Here is a 14,878-nt window from a genome sequence, read left to right as displayed (position 1 = left end):
ATTTATAGATAATTATTATCAATAAAATTGAAAAGTAAAACTGCGATATTATCAGACTGGAAACTAGCAAGGGAGATAATATACCTAATTGGATGCAGACCGCCGTTTATTTCTGCATTGACGTTTGCAATTCTATCTAGTTGAAACATCCCCCAAAAAATGGATAATAATTTCGGGGTCGCATTCGGTTACATTAATCAAGTTATAACAAACATACACAACAAACAAACAGACATACATAAAGTAATAAAAATATATTATAGATAAAACTGAAAAGTTAAACTACGATATTCACAGACTGGAAACTAGTAAGGCGATAATATACCACGTGGAGGCAGACCACCGTTAATTTCCCCAACTACGATATTCACAGACTGGAAACTAGTAAGGCGATAATATACCACGTGGAGGCAGACCACCGTTAATTTCTCCAACTACGATATTCACAGACTGGAAACTAGTATGGCGATAATATACCACGTGGAGGCAGACCACCGTTAATTTCCCCAACTACGATATTCACAGACTGGAAACTAGTATGGCGATAATATACCACGTGGAGGCAGACCACCGTTAATTTCCCCAACTACGATATTCACAGACTGGAAACTAGTATGGCGATAATATACCACGTGGAGGCAGACCACCGTTAATTTCCCCAACTACGATATTCACAGACTGGAAACTAGTAAGGAGATAATATACCTCGTGGAGTCAGACCACCGTTAATTTCCCCATTGACTTTAATGGAGAGAGACATTGAATTATATTCTCACTTATAAATTTAGTCAAGACCATATCGTCGGTGATGATTGTGCAAACTTTTACTAATAATATTTGGAAAACGTAATCAATCAATTAAAAACACTTATATGGATATACTACTTCCGAAATTATTAACATGCTACGTTTCGATACACATACAGATATCGTTGTGTTAATAAATTCAGAAATAGTATATCAATATAAGTGTTTTCAATATGTGAAATCTAACCCTTATATGTCTTATAGGGATTGTGTAATCAATTCACTTTCAGAATATAGATAGCTGGATGTACGATGAAAAATACCGGTCTATCTTTACATTAAGAATAATTATGACAGCTTTTACTAATTATATTTGGAAAGCTTATTTAATCACCTTTCAGAATATATTTAGTTGGATGCTCAGAGTTTTGTACGATGATCCGAATTTGAACTTCAAAAAAATACCGATCTTTCTTTACATTTAGAATATTGAAAAATTGGCCATGTTTATGATGAGAGCGCACCCCTTTAATATGATTGTCGTGCCAACTTGTACTAATGATATTTGGAAAGCTTATTCAATTTACCTTTCAGAATATATTTAGTTGGATCAGCAGAATTTTGTACGATGGTCCGCATTTTGACTCGGAATATTAACGTTCTTTCACATTAAAATATTGAAAAATTGGCGACGTTTAGGATGAGAGTGCACCCCTTTAATATAATTGCGCCAACTTTTATAAATAATATTTGGAAAGGTTATTTATTACATTACGAGTATATGTAGTTAGATGCTAAGATTTTTGTAAGATAATCCGAAATTACACCTCAAGGAACGGATAATATATTCTACTTTTATTTTATTCATGTAACGTTGGATTTTATTGGTTGATAAAAATAGATGAGTTTGGGCGATTGTGGTTTTTGTTCTGAATATGTTGCCAACGAATAGGTTGCCAGCTTGATCGGTCGAATAGGTCGCCAATTTGTGTTCGTTCCTATTGATATGATTTGAAAGTGTAAGTTTTAGGGCATGTCCGAAACACATCGCAATATATCGATATAGCTGTGTTGTGTTTGGTGTATTTATAGCCTTTTATCATAAGAACTCACCTATTTACTTGACCGAACTAGTAGTTTCCTGATGAAATTTAGTCCCTGATGTTAATGGCGATTTCTTCCTTCTCTTAGTTTATGCAAGGGAGATAAATCTATTTTAATTCTCATGGGCTAAGACTACTAATTCTGTTATTCATGGACCTAATAGTTTTTAAGAAAAACGTTTTTATGATTTTAATCTACAAAGAGACCAGAATGTCACAGACAGCTAATCAAAACAATGAAGGCGTTGGGGCATTTTAGATTTTTATAAACTTTGTCGAAGGAATCTATAGAGTGTGCATCCCATCCACACCTTCTGCTCACAGAAAACATAATTAATTTGTTCTTCTACATTCATCGATATAACGGCGAACAAACACTCGTGGGAAGCATTGTCGACATTTTGACTTTAGCTCACTCTATTCATCTAGATATATTGTCTCAGACCTTCTAATCTCTCACTTGATGATTTTTCCGAACTGCCCGCCCTTTGCTCAAATTTATTGGCAAGCCCCTGACTGTTATCAAGTTCTAATATAAATAACTAGATACCATTCATTATCAGGCGGTCCATCTTGCACAACCGGAGCCGAATATCCCAAAGTACTTTCTCGGCCATCACTTGGATTGAACCAGGGACAATTTGATTGCAAGAATGGGACATGTATGGATAATAATGCTGATGTGTACATTTCAGTTATTCAGACCAAACACATTGCACCTAAATAAAATTGTGAAGAATCCTTAATGCATAAGAGTACTTTTAACGAAGTATCATAACAAAATATAAAAATAATATGGTATATCTTCAATACCCGTATTTTTATAAATCGTAAAAAAGCTAGGCCTCTTTGATTAAAGGCTCAATACCACTCTTGTTGTAACTGAATAATAAGTCCCAATCTTTATTCTGGTCCACAAATTGTACTATTTTAGAATATTTCAATTAATTGATGATACAAATTTCATCTTAACACACCTTATTTAAAAATTTGAAAAATTCAACATAATGGTTTGAAACGTCTAACGTAAACCTTTTCAAATGAAACTTCGATTTATAAATATTTACAAATCCTCTGGACAAGCAAAATAGGATGTAATGGATAATTTACACAACAGGTAGGACACTTAACCATCTAGTACTTAGATAGAGATATTATTTATTGTCTGAAGCTTTCAAGCCAGCAAGAGTGTTTTTTTCCCTTTAAGGCTTTAACCAAAATAAAAAAAATAAAATGGGCTTTAACGTCCTACTGTTCTGGTCCAACTGGGCTACGTTAGACAGTGTGCTATGAGGGAAATATTGCTCCGGCAGCGGCGCTACAGCTTACTCTTATATCGAATTCCAACTACCAAGAGATCTTTAACGTGGACGCCAATGTGTTCACTGGACCTCGAGTTTTCGTCCCATCCGAACGACTAGACAGCCCCGTCCAGCACCACTGCAAAGGGGGATACACGATGGGAAATTCCGGTGAACTTTCTCGGCCAGCACCTTAACCACTTAACAGGGGGCTCGATGACTTTAGATCATAAAACCTTTCATCAAATCAAGTCGCGTAAGCTCGATAGAATGTGGTCATGAAACCATGAAACTATTCAATAGGTTTTTTTAGGATAACTAGTTTGATTATGTTTACGCAATCGTTGTGAATTTTTAATCGGAGAGATGACGATTCGACAGTTTATACGTATTTTTAAAACGTGTTACAAAGTCTTTTGGTGCTGTTGTGAAAGACCCTTTTCGACATTCCAATGTAAGCGTACGGTGCTAGGACCCCCTAAAAATAAATTGTCAATGTTCCTATTATTAATTAGAACAGGTTTCTCTTTAGTTTTTATATTTTACGCTGACGTGTATTGCGTTAAATCTTCCTAGTGCTGAAACTGAAAACCTGACCTTTTGACCTCCGGGGTCACAAAGAACAAAAGTGAATGTAGCAACCTGACATTTTTATTGAAAGAGTGAATTCATTTTGATCATTTTCAGCATGTTTTCATGATACAAGAATGGCTGTCCATTCAATTTCAATGTACATGACCTCAATTGACCTTTGACCCGAAAAAACTCCAACGACGGACTAATTACCGCTCGGCAACGTATTCTACGCAACATTTTACTATAGAAAAGTTGAGTCTGCTTTTGTGCCCTTTTGATGCCCCCCACGTGCACTGAGTCTCCAGACTATTAACACGGACTCCGCTGCAAAACACCCAGCCGACTGCTAAACGTCCATCACATTGTAGAACATCCACTCCACTGCTAAACAGCCACGATACTGATAAACCCACATAGTGTGTTTTGTGGCTGTTAAACCTGATACTTCTTATAGTTTGAGGAGGTGAAGTAAACATTGTTTACGTATAAAGGGACACTAGACGACGTTACGAATTAGACGCCTATCTTTAAATTGGTCTAACAGTTAATTCACAAATATAAATACTTTTGTAAACGCTGTATTTGTCAAGTTACGAAGGGTCAATCACACTGGGGAATGAAATTTTATTATTGAGTTCTACTTTAGTTATAACGGAGTCGTCCTCTTTAAACAACTAGGCTGGTGACCTATGACCACATACTTTTAGCATCTAGCCAATCGTGCAAAGTCTCTGAAACGCAACCTATGACCACATACTTTTAGCATCTAGCCAATCGTGCAAAGTCTCTGAAACGCAGGTCCAAAACCATGTTATATAGTCAAGCGATCGGGACACAGGACCAAAGAACCGGAAAGATTTGGGTACGAATATCTGGATTTATCAAGCCAGCTGCCTTATGGTTTTGTCGGGATAGAAAGGCAACTTCCTCCTGTGTATATATTACCCTCACTTCCATTAGAAATGAAATGAAATGAAATGGAGTTTAACGTCCTACTGTTCTGCTCCTAACCTAGGCTAATGAATACGGGCATACGCCATACAGTGTGCTATGAGGGAAATTTTGCCCGGACAGCGGCACTACGGCCTACTCTTATATCGAATTCCAACTGCCAAGGGATCTTTTACGTGCACGCCAATGTGTACACGGGACCTCGGTTTTTCGTCCCATCCGAACGACTAGACAGCTTTCCTTGTCAGCCCCTCCGTCCTGCATCACTGACAAGGGAGAACCACGCCGGACACTTCCATTAGACGCATGACCCTAAATAGTTAAATTGAAAGGAACAGTACCAGTTTAACAGTGATGTACTCGCTTTACACGCCCACCCCCCATAACATTATCATTGTCCACTTGGTCATAGTAAATGTGTTTACATTACATGCACTACAATTACAAGCAGGTGCCGTAGTCATCTAAGTCGGAAGGAAGGGTATTCGTTTAACAGTAATATATTTTCCCACATCAGATTACATCCCCTACCATTGCACACATGACCGTAGACAGATACATTGATAGGAATGTCAGAAGTTTAACATTGATACATGACCTACATGACCCTCCTTATCATTACACACATGGCCGTAGACATTTGAAGGCATGGTAGCAGTTTAACAGTATTATATATACCCAGATTACACTGAATACTATTACACACATGGCCGTAGACATTTGAAGGCATGGTAGCAGCAGTTTAACAGTATTATATATACCCAGATTACACTGAATACTATTACACACATGGCCGTAGACATTTGAAGGCATGGTAGCAGTTTAACAGTATTATATATACCCAGATTACACTGAATACTATTACACACATGGCCGTAGACATTTGCAGGCATGGTAGCAGTTTAACAGTATTATATATACCCAGATTACACTGAATACTATTACACACATGGCGGTAGACATTTGAAGGCATGATAGCAGTTTAACAGTATTATATATACCCAGATTACACTGAATACTATTACACTCATGGCGGTAGACATTTAAAGGCATGGTAGCAGTTTAACAGTATTATATATACCCAGATTACACTGAATACTATTACACACATGGCCGTAGACATTTGAAGGCATGATAGCAGTTTAACAGTAATATATTCTCCCAGATTACACTGAATACTATTACACACATGATCACAGTTAACATCAACATAAACATTAATTGGAAAGATAGGTTGCTAGGCAACGAAACATACGCCCACAGCAGCTAAATCGTCCGGGCAGTCAACAAGAGTTGTCACATATTTTTACTTTTTTCGGTAATGAAACTTTTATTATACATTAAAATCTGATTAAGAGTAACAACTCATTAAGTAATTATCAGAAAACCATTAGAATTTGTTTGGTTTTTATAAAGTTCAGCCCCATGCTAACATTTAGTATACGAAACATTTAATATCATGGATTTAGCGGTTCAAGTTATCAAAATTCATTGAAAATCAAGACCTTGTTCGTCTCAAGACCTTAAACTTTGTGTATCAATCAGAAGTCAATCAGATATTAACTTTAGTCTCTAGAGCATCCACAAGATTTTTCAAAGTGATCAAGGGCCATAACTCTGCCAGTAATTATCGGAAATCGCTGAAAATCAATAGGCTTCTTCGTCTCATGATCTTAAACACTGTGTATAAATTTAAAGGCAATCGGATATTAAATTTGTCCTCTATAGTGCCCACAAGATTATTTGAAGTGATCAAGGGCCATAACTCTGGCTGTAATTCTTGGAAATCGCTGAAAATCAATAGGCTTCTTCGACTCATGACCTTAAACACTGTGCATAAATTTAAAGTCAATCGGAAATTAACTTTAGCCTCTACAGCGTCCACAATCAATTGTGGACACCGGACGGAAGGACGGGGCGACGACAATATACGACCACATTTCAATGTGGGCGTATAAAAACTAATTGCCCGGGTTGTGGCAAACAAATCAGCTCTCTTGGAATATATAATTCAATATAATATAGTTATCAAACACAATAAAATATTTCAATGAACATTTTGTCCTTTTTAAAACCTTATCATATAATTATTCGCAAATTCTTCGGTAGGCCAAACTTTACATTAATCAACATGTTTTTGTCCCTGAAAGCAATTCGTATGTTACCAGAAATATTAGCAACGATATAGGATATAAATCATGAATATAAATATGTGTGTATATAAACCAAATCGAAACTTTCTCATTTTTGATCACCAATAAAATGGAGTATAAGTGTTAATCATCATCATCATTATCACCATTATCATCAGCAGCAACATCATCAGCAAGATCATCACCATCCATAATAAATATCACTTTCATCATCATCATCACTCTCGCCATTCGGAAATAAAAATGTATTTAGGAAATCTTGCCTTAGTTCATGATCCGTTTTAAGAGTGACATACTGGTGGTTATATTGACTATAATCATCGTCTCTATCTTTATCTATATCATAACCATCATAATCATCATCATCATCAAAATCATTACAGCCATCATCAATACAGTCTACGTTGTAATCTTGTGAATGAAGAACATCTTTTAGTAGAAGAAAATCATTTAATTCATAAGGCAAATCTAGATCTTTAAGCTTATCCTTTATTCCCGATCCAAGATTCTGTCTGATGATTCTTCTACACAGAGACTTGAGAGATATATTACTACAAAAACTAAGGAATTCTTCCCTACCGCGTGGGCGAATTGTTTCGTTGTCTTCACATCGTTTATCTTCCTCATCAAAATTTAATGTTGTCACAATTTCCTCCCCGTGGGCGCCACTAAGATATAAAAGTTTTCTCAGTTTATCTCTATCTGTACTACTCAGTTCAGTAAGATCTATTTGATTATAACTACATTCAGTTGAAGACGCAACGAGCGTCTGAACACAACAGTTTTCGGCAACTAAATACCTAATAAAACAAATGGCTTGACATGGTTCCCAGAAGCGTGGGAAACAAAGGGCTGTTTGGATAATCGTGTTACCATCAATACAAGGTAAATTGAGAAGACCAGTATTACCATTAGATAGAAGTAATTTAAAACAAGTCAAATCAAACACACTTTGATAAATATCAAGATATTGTAGAGCTGATCTTCCTGAATAGTCTAACGTGTTAACTATGGCACCAGTCTGAAGTAGTTTTCTTGTCAGAACTCTGTCGTTTTTCATAGCAGCCATCATTAAACTAGTTCTACCTCTATTGTCTTGAATATTTACATTAATACCATCAACAACAAGTAAAATATCAATATTAGTGGGAGGAAACCAGAGGACCCGGAGAAAACCCACGAAGCTGGACAGGCGTCTCCACTCCTGGTCACGTAAAACCGGGGATTCCAAACTACGCCAGATGACTCAATGACAGACCTTATGATACAACGTGCACACGCTAACCATTCGGCCATCCACCCCCACCCCCCCCCCCCATAGTAAAGCCCGGTCTATTTAATATACGAACCTCTCTTCCTCCATCGTGTTAAGATGTCGGTCTATATCAGGTAGCCGTTATTATCTCAACATCACTAAAATACACAAATAAAAAAGACTGCTATTTATGTGTGGTTTAATGGTCGAGGGCGAGACATTAAGTAAAATATTGAAACAACACGAGTGACGTAGTAATGAGTTCTTGTCTCAATATATTACCCAATGTCTTAAGCTCGAGACCATTAAACAACATAAAATACAGACACTAACACGTTCTTTGCAATGGGTCCAGAATATTAGCTAGTATACATAATGTACGCTTGGCACATTTTAATATATCACACAATGTCTTAAGCTCGAGGCCATTAAACAACTTCAAATACAAACACTAACACGTTCTTTGCAATGGGTTCAGAATTTTAACTAGTATACATAAAGTGCGCTTGACACATTACCCGTACCATTATTTAAAATCATGATACGCCAACATCAAATGATGACGTCACATCTGTATTTTATGTACATACATAACCTACTTCCGCACGTTTCGCTAACACTATACTAAAGGTATCTACGGCTGGGTTGGGTATGGTGTGTAGTAATATGGATGGCGGGATTTGTGCTAAAGAACACATATGCAAAATAATATTATAGCCTTGATTAATTATTCTCCATTGTCAAAATATTAGCTATCGTATCAGTTTGTTTAAAACGCAAATTAAACTGTTTATGGGAGAAATATAAGGACTGGAACAATAAATACGGAAAGCAAGCTGGTTATTTTGATACATTAACAGAGCTCTAGTTTAGTAAACATGTTGGTCATTTGCATTTTTCAAGGATAAGTTGTTATTGTTTGGAATGCGCGTGAGTGGAAAATTAGTAATTAGCCTACGCCACTCGGCACCTATAAGAGAGAGCGGGGCTGTAATAATTTAGATATCATTAATTGTGATATAACATTGTGAATGACTAACCCAAGCACACGGCTTTCGACCGTGACTCTTTTCTCATAAAAAGTGTTGTTTTACCTTTTTTTATGCGGCTGGTTTAAACAGTATTTATTTAACATATAATGACATATTAACAATACATAATAATAAACTATATGGATTCGGAAACAAGCTATGATGCTTATATTAATCCGTCTTATTTATATATTTGAAAAGAGCAGTGAACGTGCTTTCTACTGACATTATTTATATATTTGAAAAGAGCAGTGAACGTGCTTTCTACTGACATTATTTATATACATGTATTTGAAAAGAGAAATGAATGTGCTTTTTGGTTATATGTAACATGATATCAGGAATTTCGTATTAAGACCCGTATTTTTACTTTAAATACCCCCCCCCCCACCATTTAATAGATGTCTGTACCGTTCGTCTTTGGTCACCTCTCAAGGTAAGTAAATATAAATGTGCCAGAAAATTATTTATATATTTAGAAAGAGCAGTGCTTTCTACTGATATGTATTTGGAATTTCGTATTAAGACCAGTATTTTTACTTTAAATAAAGCCCCCCCCCCCATCATTTAATAGATTTTTGTACCGTTCGTGTTTGATCACCTCTCAAGGCAAGTAAATATGTATGTGCCAGAAAATTATTTATATATTTGTAAAGAGCAGTGACCGTACTTTCTATTTATATGTAGCATGATATCTGAAATTTCGTATTAACACCCGTAATTAGACATTGAATACCCCCCCCCCCCCACTTAATAGAGTTGATAGTTTGTCAATGTAAGTAAATATAAATGTGCCAGAAAATTATTCTTATATTTGAACAGAGCAATGAATGTGCTTTTCAGTGATATGTAACAAGATATCTAAAATTTCTTATTAAAGATACATTATGGGAGATTTTTATAGAGAGTTGGTCATTCTTGCTATAACAGTTCAAAAGTAAATGATGAGAGAAGAATATATTGAAAATTTCAGTCAAATTACTTTATTCTGAACATAGTTATCATCGTTGTAATATTTGCCTAGAAATGGTAGTGAAATGTGCCATCACCTTGGTCGATCGTTTGATTGACAGGCGTTAACTCCACCTACATATCTCGATTATCAAGTAAAGTTTTCAATGTCATGCGGAAACGCTCTACAGCGGCCTCGCTAAGTACACTCTATCATTTAGACTCGATCTAACTGACGTATTCTCATCAATGTGCGCCATATTTCAATTTATCAATGAGTGAAATCCTATTTAAATCCGAGCTGTAGCCGAGCCATCCGTGGGTCTACAGAGTTGATTTTGGGCTTGTTGTTTAAATAAAGATCTAATTTATAATTTCTATAACATCTGACGCCTAAATTAAGACTTGCAATAATCAGATTTTGTTCTTGCATAATGTATGTTTAAGACCCGTATTTTTACTTTAAATACCCCCCCCCCCCCTCACCCATCATTCGTCTTTGATCATCTATCAAGGTAAGTAAATATAAATGTGCCAGAAAATTATTCTTATATTTGAAAAAAGAAATGAATGTGCTTTTCGGTGATATGTAACATGATATCAGGAATTTCGTATTAAGACCCTTATTTTTTCTTTAAATACCCCCCACCCATCATTTAATAGATTTTTGTACCGTTCGTATTTGATCACCTCACAAGGCAAGTAAATATAAATGTGCTAGAAAATTATTTATATATTTGAAAAGAGCAGTGTTTTCTACTGATATGTAGCATGATATCAGGAATTTCATATTAAGACCCGTATTTTTGCTTTAAATACCCCCCCCCCCCTCCTTCATTTAATAGATCTTTGTACCGTTTGTCTTTGATCACCACTCAAGGCAAGTAAATATAAATGTGCCAGAAAATAATTTATATATTTGAAAAGAGAAATGAATGTGCTTTTCGGGGATATGTAACATAATATCAGGAATTTCGTATTAAGACCCGTATTTTTAATTTGAATACTCCTACCCCCATCATTCAATAGAGTTTTATTCCACTCGACTTTGATCATCTATCAAGGTAAGTAAATATAAATGTGCCAGCCAATTATTTATTGCTCTCTTCAAATGTATAAATAATTTTCTGACACATTCATATTTACTTACCGTAAAAACGATGAAAGTTGGTTGGCACTAAACTCTATTACTATGATTATGAAGGGGGGTTGGGGTATTCAATGCCACAATACGGGTCTTAGTACGAAATTTCATATAAAATTGTACATATCACTGAAAAGCTTGGTCATTGCCCTTTTCAAATACGTAAATAATTTTCTGGCACAATCGTATTTACTCACCTTAAAAAACGACCAAATTTGATTGGTACTAAACTCTATTACTATGATTATGAAGGGGGGGGGGGGGTGTTCAATGTCAAAGTACGGTTCTTAGTACGAAATTCCAGCCATGATGTTACATATGCCTGAAAAGCTAGTAGATGGCTCTCTTCAAATATGTAAATAATTTTATGGCACATTTATATTTACTTACCTTAATAAACGATCAAAGTTGGGTGGCACTTAACTCTATTACTACGATTATGAAAAAGGGGGGGGGGGTATTCAATGCCAAAATACGTTTCTTAGTACGAAATTCCAGCCATGATGTTACATATCACTGAAAAGCTGTTTTATTTTTCTCTTCAAATATGAATAATTTTCTGGTACATTCATATTTACTTACCTTAAAAAACGATGGAAGTTGGTTGGTACTAAACTCTATTACTATGATAATGGAGGGTGGGGGATATTCAAAAAGTAATAATACGGGTCTTAATACGAAATTCCAGAAATCATGTTACATATCACTGAAATGCACATTCTTTTCTCTTTTCAAATATATGAATTATTTTCTGGCACAATAATATTTACTTACCTTGACAAACTATCAAAGTTGGATAATATTGAACTCTATAAGTAATTTCGAGGGGGGGGGGGGAGGTATTCAATGTCTAATTACGGATGTTAATACGAAATTCCAGATATCATGCTACATATCAGTAGAAAGCACGTTCACTGCTCTTTTCAAATATATAAATAATTTTCTGGCACATCTATATTTACTTGCCTTGAAAAGTGAAAAGGGGGGGGGGGGTGTATTTGAAATAAAAATGCCGGGCTTAATCCAAAATTCCGTAGATCTATACTGAAATGTAAAGTTAATCCTCTCTTGAAATGTATTTATTATATTTTCGGGGGAATGCATATATACTTTTTAAATTAAAATTGATACAAGTTTGGTAGCCTTCACTGGCTGACTTAAAGATAGTGGTGGGGTGGGGCGAGTGTTTAATGTCAAAATACGTGTCTTAATACGAAATTCCAGTTATTGTGTCATACATCACAGGAAAGAAGGTTTATGTGGCTCTTTGAATCTACTTGTTTTTTTCTGGCACATTCATGATTACATACTTTAGAAGAGATAAAAGCATTTTTTATTTTGAGCAAAGAATTGGGTTACTAGAAATAGACTACTTTCAATTCATTTTATTTATCGAAGGTTTGGATTAGCCCATACCGAGCACGTGATTTCACTGAAGTCATGGTCATCCAGCGAATTTGTAAGTGACGGCCAGCTTGATTCGCATCTAGTGAAGGGTGAGTATTCTTAGTGAAGGGTGAGAAAGTGACGGCTGAGTTGATCTCGGCATAAAGGACTTGATGACGATAGCTGAAAAACCGGTTTTCCCTTTTCCATAAATAGATAGTGTACGTGTCACACGTCAGGCGTTTCAATGTATGAAATGAAATCGATTTAGCAATTGTTCTATTAATTAATTATATTGTCTACAGCTGCCATCGACGTCTGTATGAAACAGGGCATGAATTCTCTTTGTATAACAGCTGATACCACTTCTCTATGAAGCTCACATAAAACTGACAACAGGTTTTGTGTATTGATATCATATCAATATGATTTGACTAATCAATCTGTGTTAGTAATCGATTCGAATGTGTAAGTTCTAAACCGTGTCCGAAACGCTTCGCAGTATATCGATATACCTATATTGTTTCACGTATCTACAGCTTTTGATTATAAGAACTCACCTATTTACTTGAACAATCTTGTAGTTGTTTGGTGAATCTAACTTGGCCTGCTTTAATGGCGATTTCTTCCGACTTTCTGTTTATACAAGGGAGGTAAATCCATTGTAATGCTCGCGGGAGAAGACCACTATGTTGCCCATTGACGCCAGTCATTTTAAAAAAAAAACCCAAAAAACAACATTCCGATGATTTTAATCTACACAGAGCTCAGAATTAATGAAGGCGTTATGGGGATTTTAAATTTTTCTAGACCTGGTCAAAGGAATCTACAGAGTGTGACATCCTTCAGTCTTAAAACCTGACAGAAATTAAATGTTAAATCAAATTGTCAGATATCCTCTCACAGTCAACTTTTGGTCTTTGAAGCAATTGTCAGATATCCTCTCACAATCTCATAGAACAACTTTTGGTCTTCGAAGGAATTATCAGTGACAATAAATTCGCCTGTGTATCTGTTTATCGCTCGTTACTTCAGTCAGTTATATAGAAGGATAACTCCTGTGTTTTCCTTTTGCTTTCGTCACTTCCATTTCTTCAAACCTTTGTTACACATCTTTCAAAGTAATGATCTGTGCATAATTAGACAGGTTTCATTTTCATTTGATGTCATAAACTATTTTTTAGATAGCAGTAAAATATAGTTTTACATGTTTCTAAACTATTTGAAAATAACCTAAAAATAATGACCAGTTCATGTTTGCATCACAATAACCCAGTTCTCTTGCTCTGACAGGGTGGTTGGATGGCTGCATCATAAAGTCTGTCATTGAGTCAACTGGTGTGGTTTCAATTCCCCGATTGTACGTTACAAGGACTAGGGTCGCCTGTCCAACCTCGTGGGTTTTCTCTGGGTCCTCTGGTTTCCTCCCACTGCTAAAGACACCCTACGTACGTGCAAGCGAATTATGGAAATAAAATTGAACCCTATGTTAGTCCTGAAATGACCTAGTTTGTGTTGAGGGGACGTTAAACCCCATTTCTCTCTCTTTTCCTCTGACAGAGTTGATTTGGACGGACTAATAGAGCAGGGCTATCTTCCTGTGTGATTGGCACCTCCTGGGTTCATCATTTTAATTGAATGATTGGTTGGGTAATGTTTTGGGGTCTAAGACATTTTATGTATTCTGTAGGCTTAGACATATATTTAAATAAGGAATATTTTACCAGAAAAGTTAGAAATTTTAAATTCAACATGGACCAGGAAATAGCATTCATGACGTCAACGCAGCCATCTTGGAATTGTGACGTCATATCTAAAATGGAAGGCTGTTAAAGGAACAAGCATGCCAAGTTTCATTTCGAACTGAATTGCCCGACCCTTAGTCCTTTTTTCAAATATGTCACCCAACAACATCAACAAGATAAAAAGCGGTTGGGTACCAACTGCGAGTCCACAACTAAACACGGTACAAATGAGTACATTAAAACTAAACATGGTACAAATGAGTACATTAAAAATAAACATGGTACAAATGAGTACATTAAAAATAAACATGGTACAAATGAGTACATTAAAAAGAGAGAGAGAAATGTGGTTTAACGTCCACTCGACACAAACTAGGTCATTTCGGGACTAACATATGGTATTAATTTTATTTCAACAACTCGCTTGCGCGTAGGGGTCTTTAGCAGTGGGAGGAAACCGGAGGACCCGGAGAAAACCGACGAGTACATTAAAAATAAACTGGTGCAAATGTAAATTAATAAATAACACTGAATA

At 35.9% G+C, this 14,878-nt stretch overlaps 1 protein-coding gene across 4 annotated transcripts in view; it reads right to left on the bottom strand.

Moving 5' to 3' along the window:
- The window catches only part of LOC126814261 (putative ankyrin repeat protein RF_0381), a 34,020-nt gene extending 20,782 nt beyond the window's left edge, over window positions 1-13,238 (bottom strand). The window contains exons 1-2 of one of the 4 annotated variants that reach the window (XM_050539303.2): window positions 13,159-13,238; window positions 8,181-8,244 (exon numbers count right to left, since the gene is read on the bottom strand). In XM_050539303.2, coding sequence (XP_050395260.1) covers window positions 8,181-8,194 — 14 coding nt within the window. In that variant the 5' untranslated portion in view covers window positions 8,195-8,244; window positions 13,159-13,238. Of the gene's footprint in view, window positions 1-1,860; window positions 1,944-8,180; window positions 8,245-13,158 lie in introns of those variants that run through there. The other 3 variants (XM_050539304.2, XM_050539306.2, XM_050539305.2) reach the window with 3 other exon arrangements.
- Window positions 13,239-14,878: the final 1,640 nt, after the last annotated feature.

The sequence above is a fragment of the Patella vulgata genome, chromosome 3 (genome assembly GCF_932274485.2).
Source record: "Patella vulgata chromosome 3, xgPatVulg1.2, whole genome shotgun sequence".
NCBI classification, from domain to species: domain Eukaryota; kingdom Metazoa; phylum Mollusca; class Gastropoda; family Patellidae; genus Patella; species Patella vulgata.
This window is presented reverse-complemented; position numbering and strand designations above follow the sequence as displayed.